General features: G+C 50.3%; 5 protein-coding genes and 1 non-coding gene across 6 annotated transcripts; 2 read left to right on the top strand and 4 right to left on the bottom strand.

Moving 5' to 3' along the window:
- Positions 1-379: 379 nt before the first annotated feature.
- L228DRAFT_t124 lies at positions 380-514 on the bottom strand. The gene has a single exon. It is a non-coding gene; the product is annotated as a tRNA-Pro (tRNA).
- A 2154-nt stretch (positions 515-2668) lies between these two features.
- L228DRAFT_41104 (hypothetical protein) lies at positions 2669-4951 on the bottom strand. The gene is made up of 6 exons (XM_018336569.1): positions 3665-4951; positions 3505-3615; positions 3341-3451; positions 3162-3293; positions 3011-3091; positions 2669-2958 (listed from the first exon to the last, which is right to left on the bottom strand). Exons 1-6 carry the CDS (start codon positions 4725-4727, stop codon positions 2777-2779), a joined length of 1680 nt encoding a protein of 559 aa, XP_018185352.1. The 5' UTR covers positions 4728-4951; the 3' UTR covers positions 2669-2776.
- A 225-nt stretch (positions 4952-5176) lies between these two features.
- On the bottom strand, positions 5177-6860 carry L228DRAFT_214778 (galactokinase; the record flags this gene model as incomplete). Its single annotated transcript, XM_018330049.1, has 3 exons — positions 5177-6116; positions 6169-6620; positions 6696-6860. 3 exons carry the CDS (start codon positions 6858-6860, stop codon positions 5177-5179), a joined length of 1557 nt encoding a protein of 518 aa, XP_018185351.1.
- A 1585-nt stretch (positions 6861-8445) lies between these two features.
- Positions 8446-10820, top strand: L228DRAFT_41043 (acetolactate synthase). Its single transcript, XM_018336568.1, has 4 exons — positions 8446-8502; positions 8582-8831; positions 8890-10572; positions 10664-10820. The coding sequence occupies exons 2-4, from the start codon at positions 8801-8803 to the stop codon at positions 10711-10713; spliced, it is 1764 nt and encodes a 587-aa protein (XP_018185350.1). The 5' UTR covers positions 8446-8502; positions 8582-8800; the 3' UTR covers positions 10714-10820.
- A 412-nt stretch (positions 10821-11232) lies between these two features.
- Positions 11233-13181, bottom strand: L228DRAFT_250884 (hemolysin-III channel protein Izh2). Its single transcript, XM_018333426.1, has 3 exons — positions 12312-13181; positions 11944-12174; positions 11233-11818 (listed from the first exon to the last, which is right to left on the bottom strand). Exons 1-3 carry the CDS (start codon positions 13002-13004, stop codon positions 11639-11641), a joined length of 1104 nt encoding a protein of 367 aa, XP_018185349.1. The 5' UTR covers positions 13005-13181; the 3' UTR covers positions 11233-11638.
- Positions 13182-13450: 269 nt separating this feature from the next.
- L228DRAFT_271112 (hypothetical protein) lies at positions 13451-14521 on the top strand (the record flags this gene model as incomplete). Its single annotated transcript, XM_018335488.1, has 2 exons — positions 13451-13563; positions 13627-14521. 2 exons carry the CDS (start codon positions 13451-13453, stop codon positions 14519-14521), a joined length of 1008 nt encoding a protein of 335 aa, XP_018185348.1.
- Between the last annotated feature and the right edge of the window lie 1081 nt (positions 14522-15602).

Raw genomic sequence — 15602 nt, 5'->3', positions numbered from 1 at the left:
TCAGGCATGTATCAACTGTCAAGCAACATCTAGTAAGTGATAAATATATCCATTCTCAGTAGGACATCCAAACCAGTTAAGACTGGCACGGACCACGGTGCTTGGGCATTCGATATACTCCTATAATCTTATTGATCGATCATTGGAGGGTTCCTAACTTCCTATTGAAAGCTACAGCCTACGTCAGTCCGAAAAGCATTATAATAGGCTATAGCAGTATATTGACCAAAAAGCCCAAGGAGATAAAAAAACAATAATCACCCCCCCATAATAACATACGAGAGAAATGAGGATTTATTATTTTTCTCAAATAATAAAGGGAAAAACGAAACAAAAGAGAAAAAGAAAAACAAAAAACACACAAAGGTCAAAAAAATGAGGGCTCAACCGAGGATCGAACTCGGGACCTGTCACATCCAAATTTCAAGTTACAAGCAGTAAGATGAGGCCAAAGCGGCGTCAACAAACAATTGCAAAACCCAAAGCGACAATCATACCACTAGACCATTGAGCCAATGGTGAAACGCCGCTGATTTCGGCTGCCAAAGCAGGTAATGTAGCTTCGTCACTTGGAGATGAGATAACTAACAGGTACCTCAATCCAGCGAGCCTCGGGACTTCGTTCCAAGATCAAGTTAAAAGTTGGCATGAAATTCCAAACCAAAATAAGTAAATAATAACTGGCAACGGCGCGCCATGCGTTCTACTAGTCTACTAGTCTTCGATTGCGGCTTGTGATTAGAGGTACAGTGATACACGCTTTAACTCTCGGCCCGTATCCGCCATAATCCCCGGCTCCCCTTGCCCCACCTGTCCCCTTCCCGCTCCGCTTTCCCCTCTCTCCCCTCACCAAAAAACCATAAACACATAAAAGAAACAACAACAGCCCGAATCCTTAAAGTTCCGTAAACTACCATGCCGAACCCGCGGAGGGGTTGAAATTGGTGTGCTTTCCTCACCTGTGCCTGTCAACACGGGCCAGTTACCATTGGCAATACCATAAACCGAGCTCACCACCCGGGACTTCGCCCTTGGCTGCTAACTGCACTTGCCACCGCCTCTCGTCCCTTCTACAGACATGGCAAAAAGGGGCTTAGTGGGCCAGTGACCAGGCTGACCACCCAGAGTAGACTTTACGAAAAAGTCTACTCTGGGTCGCAGCAGCAAAAGGGCGACCCACAGAGGAGCGCCGGGCACGACCAAAGGAACGTTTGAATCGCTCCTTCAATGTACCCGTGCTCCATCTGGTCCTGCCAAAACTGCAGGAAGCTCGCCCAGCGCCACCGACGTCGCCAGGCATTGGGGATGTCATCCCCAAGTGCTCTGGCAACGTACGCCAGAAGCCGGGCCACAAAACGGGCCACGGCTTCTAGCGCGCGGAGCAGCGCAATGACGCTGGGTTGGAGCCGGCCCGGAAGGCTGGCCGCCGCGTCCATGGCATTATGAAGCCGGACGCGGCCGCGAGTCAGGCGCGGATAGTGGTGATGCTGATGCACAGCACCACCGGCAGCCGCGCCTGACGAGCTGGGCCCACCACCAGAGCTAGAAAATGCCAGTGAAGACACTGACTCTGGTGGTGTGTGCTCTGGGGAAGGGCCAGGCCAGCGCCACGACGGCGTACTGACCGTTAGCCGCGACCCCAGAGACGCAATGGCCCAGGATCCGTTTCTCCACCACCGCCGGAGGTTTGATCCAATCGTCTTAAATGAGACGTCGGAGCTCCGTGGTGGGGAGACCCGGAACCGGGGGTTGGGGTCCTCCCCACTCCCAGCGGCCTCGAAAGGCGGCTCTCGCAAGCCGCCTTCCTCCAGCCGCTCCCATACCCCGTACGCAATGTCGGGGTTGACCGGACACACTGGTCCGGGGAGTGGCGAATACGCCAATGCCAAAGGCTTTGGAACTGGCCCAGGCACAGGTGAGGAACGTCCGAACAAGTCGGACGGCATCGTCGGTGGGACAGATGCAGCACGAGAGGAGGGCCTCTCAAAGAGGCCCCCTCTACCCCTCACCTCCGGCCACAAGGGCCGGGGTGGGTCAGGGAGCGGGTCACTCCACGCAGCCGTTCTCCGCACCCGAGGGATCAGTGCCCTCAGGGGAGTTGCGAGAACGGCGGCGGCCTCCGTGGAGGACCCGCTGTGACCGCCGGGGAAGTTTTCCCCGGGGATCGCTTCGGCGTCACCCAAAGGCGGTGACGCCAAAGCACACTGGGAGGGGTGCAAAGACCCCTCCCAATGCAGAAGCCAGTCCAATGTCCTGGCTTCAGAGGATCCTAGGATCAAATTCGATCCTAGGATCCTACTACTCGAGCCTGACCGGCTAGAAGCGCAGTCAGGCTCGAGCTCCCCTCTCATGGTTGACGCATGAGAGGGAGACCCGAGAGCTCGAAACAAGCTATTTCGAGCTCTCGGGTCTGAATCCACACCAAGGGACCGTGGCCCTTGGTGCGGTTCCCCGGGGGAGTCAGAGGATGAAATCTCCCCCGGGGGTGGACCAGAAGGGCCGCTTCCTTCTGAGCCATGTTGGCTGCCGCATTGTGCGGTGCCAACGGGCGAGTCCCTCATAGGAGTGACTGTTATCTTATCAGCTTGAGATAGCCAGCCAGTGAAATAGTCTCCTGACTTACCGTAACGCCCATGAGGGGGCCGTAAGGCCAGCTTGCCGGCCCCCTCGTTGTGAACACTCTGAGCCACACCACCTGCTAAGCGTCAATTAATGTAGGTCTAAGTGAGAAAGAAGCCGACTTTACCTGTGCGGTGTGGCTCAGTCGGGCCACTGCTTATGTATGGCCCGTAAGCGCTGAATTCTGGAATCTCGTTAGCGTTGTTCCGAAGAATGATAGACTAGAGTACTTACCTCTCAGGCATGGCCGCAGGATCGGCCCGTAAGGATGAGTGCGATCCGTTCTCGAGGAATTTGGTGATGAGTGCTTGGATGCGTCTAGTGTGGGAGAAATGGACCCTACCGTTGGGTTAGCATAGAAAACCTAGTGAATGAGGAGATTACCACGTACCTGGTTTCGTTGTGAAATCATCATGCTCTTCCACATTGAGAGAACCGTTCGATTTGCTTTCGTCTGAATTGGATCTAGTGCCTGAACATTCTTTCTCAGAAACTTCTTCAACATTAGCACTTGGGTAAAGTGAATACTTTCGGGGTCATACCTTTGGCGTCTTGTTGCTGCAAAATCATATAATGCCCCTCCGTTATGCCGTCTTTTTCTTCCGTCCGCCTGCATGAGGATTCGGATATTGCTGCGCTGCGAGGCGATCGCCCTACATACGGAGCTGCATAATCTGTATGAAATTAGCAGTGATGACTTGGAAATGAAGTTTTCCTTTACCTGGGGCTTTTTCCATCTTGTACTCGTCTGTTGAGCATTTTCTAAAACGGTCTGATATCGCCACATCCGATTGCGAGTGAATTTCGCCGGGCGATCTTTGAGCTAGAGAGACTGCACTTCCATTAGAATTTACATGACTTAATTCTGGTGGGGTGGATACAAACATTCGTCACCGGGGGCGTTTTTTGCCTCTGCCTCTACCACAGAGGTACTATCCGGCCGCGCTGAATTCTTTGACAAGAGACTTCGTGGTCGTACTCCCTTCGCTGTGGAATCTGCAAAACTTGAGAAAGGGTTGACAACGACGGAAGATGATTGACTTACCTGGGAGCCCTGGCTTGGATACGGAGGCATTTTCAAGTGGGACACTTTCTTTAGTTCCCACAACGAGGATCGAGGTGGAGGAAGAGGACGATGATGACAACTCCGGCCCGAGCTCCTCAGATATATAGCTCGGAGTTTGGAGTCGAATGTGGCAGTCGAGATATTCTTTTGCCAATCTTGGTATGGAGCCGAAATGCCATCTACGGCTTGTGGGAGGTTGGCTGAAAAGGACATGCCGTTGTGCTGCGCCAAGGTCGATTGAAGCTGAACTTGAGGGATCAGCGGAACGCGTCGGGAGATACAAGGTACGTGTGCTGGCTGCTGCTGAAGATGCACGTCCACCCAGGTAGACAGGCGAAGGAAGCCTAACGGTATCGAAAGATGGAGGAGGTTGATGACGGCGAGTAAAGGTGGGTTGTGTCTTGTTCACAGCCGAAGGGCTTGGCTCTGGCGACGGGAGGTTGGAAAGCCACCCTAATGCACGCTCAAGCTTGAAATTTTCGGCGAAAGTCGATGACGTTGTGGAGGGAGATTTGGAGGAGGCGCTTTGCGCATTTGGAGCCCAACTGCTATTGCTTTGAAGGACCCAAGATGTCCAACTTCGGGTTTTCCGCGAAGGGCATTGTTTGGAGGAGTTAGTGTGGCCTCTGACTGTATGTGAGTCAATATAGGGACTTTTACCCCGTGTTAAGCTGCCTGCACCTGGGCTGCTGTAAGGATCTGAACCTCGACTTGGGTTATGTTCTTTAGAGACCTGGGCAGTCTTAGACGAGCTGGAACGCGAAGTAGGGTAGCTTGCTATTGAGCAAGGAATCGACTCCGAGGAGTTGATATGTGCATCTTTTGAGTGTGAATCTTGGCCACGGTATCCATACCACTGACTTTGAGTTCCTGAACCAGTATGAATAACGGTACAGGTTGTTTCACGGGAAGCAGAATTTGTCTGAGGGGAAAAGTTGACAGTATCGGGAATCTCTGGAAAAATGGCCCAGACAGGAATTCTTCGCCTCTTAAGCATGCTTTGAGCTGCCGGGGCAGGTGGACGAATATAATTTTCCTCCATTTGAACTGGTAAAGAGCAATAGGCACAAGAAGATGGATGATTTGAAAGTGAGAGGATTGTGATGTTGATTCTTTCTTGAAATGAAGTTTTGATTAATTCGACAAAAGAGCTGATCGCGACAAAAAGGGTGGGAAGCAGACAGGACGGATCGAGATGGAGGGGAGTAAGGGGCTTATCGAAGAAAAGCACTGGGCAGGTGAGCTTGGGATCGGAAGCAAAGACGATGTTAAACAGGAAAGAACGGTCTTGACTAGAGTGGAAATGCTGGGAAATATCTCGGAAGAGAAGGAGCACAACCCAAGCAGAAGAATCGAATCGACGACCATAGACAATTCTTGAGGCAGCAAAAAACAAAACAGGAAATGCGGTAGATATCTAGTGCCATAATGGTATCTGGATCATGAATACTGGAAAAGGGAATCTGAGTATGGAAGAGATGACTTTATAACTCATAGGACGTTTCTTCCCGTGACCTTGAAAACTGTACTGCCACTTCCCGGCTTGCTGACTACCACAGCTTCAGCCAACTTGTCTTCTGCCATGTTGGGAAACTTCCGGCGGTAGTACCTTGTCTCCCACATCTTCTTCACCTCGTCCACTTTGTCATAAGGTACAAGATGGACGGAACATCCACCCCACCCAGCCCCGGTTAATCGACCACCGTACGCTCCTGCCTCGCGCGCAAGCTTACACATTTCGTCGAGCTCCGGGCAGCTGCAGTCATAAAGCTCACGGCATGAAGTTTGTGTTTCTTGCATAAGAGCGCCAAGGCTGCGCAGCAGCGATTCATCCAAACTTGGCGGATTAGACAACAGAGACCTAAACCTCAGCACGCGTTGAGCCTCGGTGAAGACGTGGAGCGCACGTTGTCGAAGCAAGAAGCGCTCGGCACGGACTGGAAAACGAGACATAAACCGCTGGTTTATTTCCTCTACCGGGATTCCCACAATTGCGGAGATCTCTTCTCGCGTGTAGCCATCCTCTTGCGTAAGCGTCCGCTTGGTGAGCTCAACAAGCTCCTCCAACTGCTTGGAAAAGTCAGACACGACGGTTTGGTTGTTGTCCTGTATACCGCCAATCTCTTCAAAGTAAGTATCCTGGAAACCTCGAAGGCTGACTTGCAAAGGGCTCGTGTCCTTTGGCAGTGCACGCTTGAGACCTAGTTTCTTGGCAAGAAATTCCGCGGCCAAGCTACACTCAACGACACGGAGATTATAACACACTGGTGCAGTCACATGCTTGTCCGCAGCTACGAAACTCTGCGCAATCAGAAAGGTCAATTCAGGGTTGACGTTAGGGAACTTTATGGGTTCCGCTCGCAGCTCTGGTTTGAAGGATACGTAGAGAGCATTGCCTCTTATCGAAAACACGGACGCAGACTGATCCATCCTGCGGACCTTATTAGCAAAGCACAACCAAAAAATGACAAAAGAAAACTGACCCTCCAGAATTGACTCCCACCGCGCGCTCAGAAACAATGGCGAGCTCAACCAATTCGCGCTTGTCCACCTTCTCTTCACCACTAGCCACCATTACGGCGAGGGAGCTGGCGCAGACAAACGCTGCACTGCTCGAGAGACCACCGCCACTAGGAACGGTTCCGTCCACAAGGATGTCCATTCCTTGAAGTGCAAACTTGGGGTGATTTTTCCGAAGCAACTGGAGCGCCCCGCGGAGGCCTGACTTGAAATAGTTGGACCATTCCAGAGACGAGGGATCGATCTCTACGTCGCCTTCATTGTTTAGGCCAAAGTCGCGCTCAGGAAACTTTTCAGAACGAACGTTGGCTATGCGGAAGCGCGGCTGCGGTGAGCCACGCTTGAGAGCAACGGCCAGCAACAAGTCTGCCGTGACTGCCATGGGCAGAACCTCGTACAAAGAGTAATCAATATGCTAGCATGATGTTAGTTTCCCACAGTTGATTACGGGGTGCAATTATAATGTCTAATCTCTTGATCGATGACACACCTCACCGATAATATTAACCCTTCCAGGACTTCGCGAGACAAATTCCGCTGGTCTCCCATAATGTTCTTCGAATTTGGCCAAGAGATGTTCCCAACGCTGTTTTTGGATACCCCAGACACTTTCTGGATAAATATCTTTGAGTGATGTTGCCCATGGCACATCCATCTTGCTTCAATGCAGTACAAAGCAAAACTACACAATAGTATAGAAACACGACTTTGTCAAGGAGAATTTCGGCGAGCTAAAATACAGCACACGAGCTGAATTTATCGACTTGGCCACGACGACCGCAGCAGAAAAGAAAAGCGGGAATTTATAAATATGCGAAAAGCAGGAGGGGTTGAACGACGATGCGTTGATAACATGACTTTTCGCAAACAGTTATTCCGTAGGGAGCAGATCCTACCCCGGGAGCTAGACGCTCTGACGTATCTTTTGCGGGTTGTGGACCCTACTAAGGGCTCAAGGAGGTTTCTTCGGGCTAGGAGAGCACGAGCGCAACCACATAATTCTGGGGTAATATGGCTAGAGATATTCAATCCCGGGGCACGCAAGGGATGTAGCGGGGACGGAAAAGGGACATTGAGTGGAATTGTTGCGAAAGTCTGCAGATATTAACTGTCCCGACCTTCCGAATGCGAACGACATCCTCGCTCGCTCCTCCTACGGAGTACATTTCCCCCGCGTCATCACGCCAATTACCCCGCCAAACAAGCGCCATAAACGGGGCCCCAAGTATTGCCCTTGTTAGGGTAAGCCTCGTTCGGGGAAAAGCACGTTGACACTGATACAGAAATCGCCAATGGTTGAAGGACAATTACCCAGGGTATTTTATTGGCACTCAATATCATCGAATCATGGTTTGTCTCTCCAAATTTGCATTTCGTGTGCAAGGACCAGATGTAGCTCCTGAAAAAAATGCCTCTTTTGAGTTTAGATTCTATACTCTTTTCTTGCCTGCCAGTGCTTATATGTACGCTGCATAACCGGCGATGAATAGTATTGTTCAGACTGATATGTCCCCTTTTCTCCGCGTTACCTTGATGACAGGAAAAAAGACGCTTTACCTAATAAAGCTCGGGATCCAGTTGAGATGAAAGAAGTAAAAGTACTTTGGTCGAGGCAGTAACTAAACGAGTCAAAAAGTACAGCTACTACATTTATCCGGCCAATCACAGAATGAATTTAGTGTTCTGGCCGATGTCGGTGGCACTTTGGCGGGGAAGGAGCAGCCTCTTGTCAGAGCGGCATTGAAGATCTTTTCTCAATTGGGTATCGCGGCGCTATCGATTGGTCCAGAGCTCGCGAAAAGCGAGAATTTTGTCGTTGCCGCTTCAAGGAGAGGCTGTCCTTCGGTCCGGCACAACAAAAAGGTCAAAGAGAGTGAAAGAGTCAAAAAGTGTGAGTCTTTTGGTGTGTGTGAATCATCCACTACCACCAGCTCTCAAGCGAGGAGAAATATATCCATCTTGACCCCAGAGTAACCCGTCTTTGACGATCCGACGACAACTCACCACTGCAGACGTTGCTGCTCATTCGTCTCGTAGCCTCGAGGGCTCCGCATCGGTAGGAAAATTTACTCCCTCGCCGGGAATATTCCTTTCACCATGATTCGAGCAATGCCGGCCCGGAGCGCTTTGCGCACCCTGAGGCGAAATTCCTTCTGCCCGACCTCATCACGACGCTTTTCGACTTCGCCAATTGCTGCGTCCATTTCTCCTGCTCTCCAGACGAATAATCTGCCTTCAAAGAAGAACACCGGAGATGCTGCCCGCCGTGGTCAGAGTACTGCGGCTGCTGCCACGCCGTAAGTCTTAATTGAGCTCGGACCAATGGCATCAGGAAAGAAGAGGCAATGTAGCTGACCTGTCACTTCAAATATACAGTGAGACGAGGCCAATTCCTAGTCCTGCGTTCAACCAGGCAAGCAGTCTGGATGATGTGCAACCGCTCCATGGTTCAAAGCTCCCAGCTATGGATGACTCGTACGTTTCTGCTCCTCCTTGAGCTCGAATAGTCTCCAACCAGAAGCATATCCTCGATACTGACTTGGAGCGATTTTGTACAGCTTCGTCGGCCTGAGCGGCGGAGAGATCTTCCACGAAATGATGCTTCGACAGGGTGTTAAGCATGTTTGTACGTTCATTCTGCTTCCTTTGGGCTATTCAGCAGGATTACTGATGCTCTTGTACAGTTGGTTATCCCGGTGGTGCCATTCTCCCCGTGTTCGATGCCATCTACAACTCCAAGCATTTCGAATTCGTTCTTCCCCGGCATGAGCAGGGTGCTGGACATATGGCTGAGGGTTACGCACGAGCTTCGGGTCTCCCTGGTGTCGTGCTTGTGACCTCCGGTCCAGGTGCTACTAACGTCATCACGCCGATGCAGGACGCCCTCTCGGACGGAACCCCCTTGGTTGTCTTTTGCGGCCAGGTGCCAACGAGCGCCATTGGCACCGATGCTTTCCAGGAAGCTGATGTTGTCGGTATCTCGCGGGCCTGCACCAAATGGAACGTCATGGTCAAGGACGTAGCCGAGTTGCCTCGACGCATCAAAGAGGCATTCGAGATTGCTACCACTGGTCGCCCCGGTCCCGTCCTCGTGGACTTGCCCAAGGACGTTACCGGCGGTATCTTGCGCAAGGCAATTCCCTTGACGAGCACCCTGCCCTCTTACCCTAGTGCGGCCACCCTGGCAGCTCGTGAGCTGAGCAAGGTGCAGCGGGACGGTGCCGTCAAGCGCGTAGCCGAACTCATCAACATTGCCAAGAAACCTGTCATCTATGCTGGACAGGGTGTCATTGCTCTGCCCGAGGGCCCCAAGCTGCTCAAGGAGCTTGCCGACAAGGCTTGCATCCCTGTCACCACCACCTTGCAGGGTCTTGGTGGCTTCGACGAGCTGGACGAGAAGTCCTTGTACATGTTGGGTATGCACGGTTCGCCCTTCGCCAACATGGCAATTCAAGAGGCCGATCTCATCATTGCGCTTGGCGCTCGATTCGACGACCGTGTTACCCTTAACGTGACCAAGTTCGCTCCTCAGGCGAAGCTGGCTGCCGCGGAGAAGCGCGGTGGCATTGTTCACTTCGAGATCATGCCCAAGAACATCAACAAGGTCGTCCAGGCGACCGAGGCCGTTGAGGGTGATGTGGCTGCCAATTTGGCTCTCCTTTTGCCTCAAGTCAAGGAAAAACCGACGCGCCCAGAGTGGTTCGCGCAGATCAACGACTGGAAGAAGCGATTCCCTATGAACTACGAAAAGGCCACCCCCGATGGGCTCATCAAGCCGCAATCCGTCATTGAGGAGCTTAGCCGACAGACCGAGCACATGAAGGACCGCACCATTATCGCTACCGGTGTCGGCCAGCATCAGATGTGGGCCGCGCAGCATTTCCGCTGGCGACACCCCCGCACTATCGTGACCTCTGGTGGTCTCGGCACCATGGGTTATGGTCTACCGGCCGCCATTGGCGCCAAGGTCGCTCGGCCCGATGCCCTGGTTATCGACATTGATGGTGACGCCTCGTTCAACATGACCCTGACCGAGCTTTCAACCGCGGCGCAGTTCAACATTGGTGTTAAGGTCATTGTCCTAAACAATGAGGAACAGGGAATGGTCACTCAGTGGCAGAATCTCTTCTACGAGGACCGCTATGCCCACACTCACCAAAAGAACCCAGACTTTGTGAAGCTGGCGGAGGCTATGGACGTCCAGGCCCAGCGTGTCCTCGCCCCTGAGGATGTGCCCGCTAAGCTCGACTGGCTCATCAACAGCGACGGCCCTGCTCTTCTGGAAGTGGTCACCGACAAGAAGGTGCCTGTGCTCCCCATGGTTCCGGCTGGTAAGGGTCTGCACGAGTTCATGGTCTACGATGAGGGTAAGTTTTCTATTTTTTTTTTTTTTTTTTTTACTTCACCGATTGGTCAATTTTCATTTTGAACAAAAGCTAACTAGAACTCCTGAAACAGCCAAGGATAAGGAGCGGAAAGCCCTGATGAAAAAGCGATCCGGCTTTTAAATGCAAAGCCCAACACTTGTTGGCGCTTTGTCCCTTGATATCCGTCCCTTAAGGTAGCGAGGTTTCGCTGCATCCGTCAACCCCCTCGATTTGAACATCATCGTCACTGATTTAATTTTGGAGCATCCATTCGGCGTCCAACGGTTTTTCTTCGATATCGTTTCTGGGAAACAAAAGTGTTGCGGTTACTTTCGCGGCTGTTTGCCCTTTTTTCTTATTGTTGTTTATTTCTCCGGTGGGGTTTGGTACTACGCATGCTGCCAGCATCCATCAATGTATATGATGTATATGCTCTGCGCTCCCCCTCTTTTACTTCCGTTCTTCTACGGACGAAGGAATGCAGAATTGAGGGGTGAGGTCTTCTAGTCATTGGAACATATCCTGTATTCGATTCTGTTTTATCTCTGGATGACGTTCGGAGGAAGTTTCCGTTTGATTGTTATATATTTATTCTATTCCAGCTCGACCGAGACGGTGCAATTTCTACGCCCTGTTTCCCTTCAGCTGTTTTCTTTGCGGTTTTTCCCGAGCGATGTTTGTACCTTTCGTCTGTGCTGACTCAATTGAAACATAACAATATCAGTTTGGTGCAAAATGAAAAGCATACATCTTACAAATTGCGGCCACGAAAATAAGTGTCAGCTATCTTATTTGCCCAAATTGATGTGCAAAATGTTTCAAGTCTGCTCCACTTCTATGACAGTTAATCTATATACACCAAGTCATTCCTCTTTGACTTTGTAAATCTAATGCTACCCAAAAAAGAAACTACCCACTTGCGCCTAAGTCCTTTGCCAAACAGGCTATTGTACAAGTTTCGCTTGCTGTCATGAGATTAAATATGTACAAGGTCAAGGCCTTTCTCTTTCGTAATGCGCACCAATTCAAATATGTCAATCCGATCGTTTCCACGACTAAGCGCTGCTCACAGAGACGAGCAAACCACTCTACCGCCGTTTATACCAGAGCTGTGATTATAATCAAACGCCTTGAGTAAGCCAATGAGGTGAGCGACAGCAGCAAGCACGACCAGCGTATGGAAAATCTGGTGCGAGCTTCCCCAGATATCAAACGTGCCTGGCGAAAATCGTTCGGGAACGCGAGCCTGATTTAAAACCTCTGGTGAGTAAGGCGTCTCTGTTTCTGAAGACGAAAAGTGGTCTGAAGAACAAGGGAAAGAGAAGGTTGAAAAACAGATGAGGGAGGGGAGGGTGGTAAAGGCGGACATACTGCGTAAATGCCAGCTCCAAGAATATACAAGAAGCCCTGCAGAACAGTCCATGACAAGCCCATCTGTCGATTTATCTGCTCGAAACCGTATAGCTGGAGGCCATGCAGAACGGGAAAGACTGCCGAAAGACCCATTGCGACAAACATGCTTGCGCGGAAGGGGCGCCACGCGGGCGTTCGGAACTTGGGAATTACTGAGACAACTGCGCAACCGAAGCCGATGCTGGAGATCTGTTGTTCAGGAAAATGGCGTCAGTGTCTTCGTCTCATTGTGAGTTTGCCAAGGGAGATAATGAGATGGAAGAGCGATAACAGTGAGGCTCATCTAAATGGGGCGATTCTTGCTTCTATCCGTGGGGAGAACATACCATAGTCCAGTATGTCTTCTGTAGCGTTGGCGCACAGTAGAAGCCATAGTATATACAAGGAACGAAGCTGCCTGCAATCAGAAACACAATGCCGAGGTAGTCAAGCTTATTGCCAAAGCTCGCCGTCTCGTGCGAGTGGTTCGAAATGGTATGGTATGTTGCCGACATGCCAAGGCATAGGGCAGCGCCGCCAAAGAAGCAACCAAAAACTATTATGTCTGCTGAAGTTGCAGACGCGGTATACCGCGGTGCTATAACATGATATAGCGCCGCAGCTGCTATGATTGATAACGCCGCACCAACAAGATGTGACCAGATGTTGTATGTTTCATTATGAATGGCAGCAATGCTGGCAAAAGATTTGCGGAACGAGTTTGAGGGCGGTCGGTAGCCGCTCACAATGTAGTGATTGTCACGAAGCCAGTGTGGGAGATCGTCCCAGCGTAGCAGGTGAAAGACCTTTTCTGCTTGGTGCTCCACGGCTTTGGCGGTATTAAGTAGGGGGTCGACGATTGAGGAATCATTGTCGTTTTGGTCGTCGTGAGAGGAGAAGGATTTATCTCTTATTGAAGCTGAATTGGTCGAGTTCGAAGGGTTTTTCGGGCCCTCAATGCCAGTGGCTGTGGTCGTGGATGGCTTTGTGCTGCCATTGACGCTCGGTGAAGCTGCGGGTGTCCTTTGACGAGTAGACATGGGCTCGGAGGTGAGGAAGGCGTCAATTCAAGTTAAACGCATTGCATTAAGGAGCGTAAAAATAGAATTTTCCCTTGACATGTAAAAACAAGGGATAAAATGGAAGACTGGAACAGAATGTTTATAAAGATCAAGGGTCAAACCGTTGGGGACAAATAACTTAGAAATCATATGTTGAGATAATGAATCGGAGAATCGGGCGTTATCCACCGCCTTGACGGACAAGCGGGACGTTGAAAGTCACGTCAGATTAGATCAGTCTTTTCCTCTTAGGGCTTAGCTCAAATATTTGTCTTAGATTAGATTGAGATAATCTTTTGATAATGATCTCTTTAAAAAATCAGATAAGATCCTCACCCCACGCTGAAGATGACGAACAACAACAATCTCCACCACATGGCCGTGTGCCAAACGCCGTACAACGGACGTATACATCACGACCTGCCATGGCGAGCCCAACGCGCAATTTCAAGCGACCATCTGGCGCGTGGGGCCGATTGAAAAGTATTTCTACGGATCCACTAGATGCCGTAGGCTTACCATCGAAGGGGGACACCAAGTACGCCTATTTTTCAATACTCTACCTCCCTAAGCTCACTCAAGCTAACATTGATCTCGACAGACTCCTAGACCCCAAAGCACAAGAGATGTACTTTACCAATATAGTAGCTCGGTATACCAAATTCTGCGGCAGAGCCGGAACTAGCGAGAATCTCGACAAAGCTTTTGCACTGCTAAGCCTGAACGAATCTGCGCCCAAAGGATCGGGTCCAGGAGCAGGGTCCGGCACGACAACCCCTAGCAATGCAAGTCCAGCAGACAAAAACGTCAGCCCTACTTCTGCTAGAAGCGGCACAAATACTACCCCTTCTCCGCCGAAAAAGAAAAACAACAATAATAATAACAATGATCCCGAGGTGCTCAACAAAGAGCTCTCCGTTATCCTCATGGCTCTGCGCAAGCTCCGCGAGGCCCTCGTAGCTACTTCTCGCATTGACGCGTTTGCTCAACACGCATATCTCTTCAGCATCCGCGCAAGCATTCTCGTACAACACTACGAGTCCTACCAACCCGCGTTACTGCATCTACTGCATCGAATCCACCTATTGCACCCACTACCGCCTCCAGATCTGCACGAGTGTGTTGGTTACTTGGTCCTTGATTTGGCTTGTCGACAGCAAAATATCGGCGCAGCGTATGCAGCAAAGATACAGTATAAATATTCCGATCGCCGGGTCGAGCTGATTCTCAAAGCACTGGCGCATGAGAACTGGTACGCGTTTTGGCGCCTTCGTCAGGCAGTCAATGGCTATCAGACCCGCTTGCTTCAGCCGGCTGAGCAGGAGCTCAGATTGCACGCGCTCAAGTGTCTCGGCCGTACATATTTTACGGTTGAGAAGCCCTACCTTGAACGTTCGACAGACATGAGCTGGGAAGAGCTTACTCGGGGTGGATTACAAGTAGGGTGGGTCCTTGAGGGCGATAAAGTCGTTATCAGGAGGCCAAAGGCGAGGTGATGCTGAGCAAGTTCGTTTGCCACAGCACTTGATCTATTTATACGCTGATATGATCGTCTTCGGACGAGACCACTATTCCTCGTCAATCGACGTGGTAGGATGCCTTGAATGGCCCTTAAACAAGCATATATACCTTCAAGCCCTAGAATCCTCGGGCACCTCCAGGCATATATTATCCCTTTAGAAAGGGGTTTCGGTCACACCATATTCGCGCCATTGCATCACTCAGACGGCCATTACCAAGCGCGCAATTGCGCACGTTGTTCTATTCTTATACAAAGGAGGCTTCCGGGTGTCTGTTTGAGCATCCCACTCACCCCCATTACTTCTCTCAGGGAAATGCATGCAAAAAAGAATATATCTATATAACTCTGCTACCAGAGGAAATCAGGGAACTGCAAAAACAACAGCCAACGGCACCGTATCCTGCCAAAAATGCATTTAGTTATAATGCATTACTACCATGGCAAGGAATTACTATCAATTATTGGTGCCTTGTTCTTGCTTATAGAGCAGATATATATTTCCCCTCTTTTTTGCTTCAAATTTCTCCTATTAGGATAACTTATAATTAGAAACGCGATATACTATTCCTATAATGTATTCTGCTTTAAGCAAACTAGTTTATTTATGTCAGTCAATAGTGGTTATGTCTCGGCAACACGAAGCGCGGCTGACGGCAAGGCGGCACTGAAAGACAACAAGTAGCAAACGAAGGTAGGGAGTAGGTGGGAACGTTATATACCGAGCTGAATACGTTTATAGTACATGCGACCATAGACTGAGGAGAACTGGGCATCCCGTCCGCTCTGCCATACATAAGCCTCAGATCGGCGGACTAGTAGTTGGGTCGGTGACGACCAGCGAATCCCCGCTGTTGCATGTTTTTTTTTTTTTTTTTTTTTTTTCCCTTTCCTTTTTTCTCTTTATTTCATCTTTTCTCTTTTCTTCACACTCTCACAAAATCTCATTGTTGGAAATACGATCTTTTTTTTTTGGTGTAGCTGACAGATCCTTATATACGCATTTTCTTGCATAGTGTAAAATAGTCTTTTTTTGCTAATGTATAAGGTAATTTATA

The sequence above is a fragment of the Xylona heveae genome (assembly GCF_001619985.1).
Source record: "Xylona heveae TC161 unplaced genomic scaffold L228scaffold_12, whole genome shotgun sequence".
Lineage (NCBI taxonomy): Eukaryota > Fungi > Ascomycota > Xylonomycetes > Xylonales > Xylonaceae > Xylona > Xylona heveae.
Note: the sequence above shows the minus strand (reverse complement) of the source record. Positions and strands in the feature narration are given on the sequence as shown.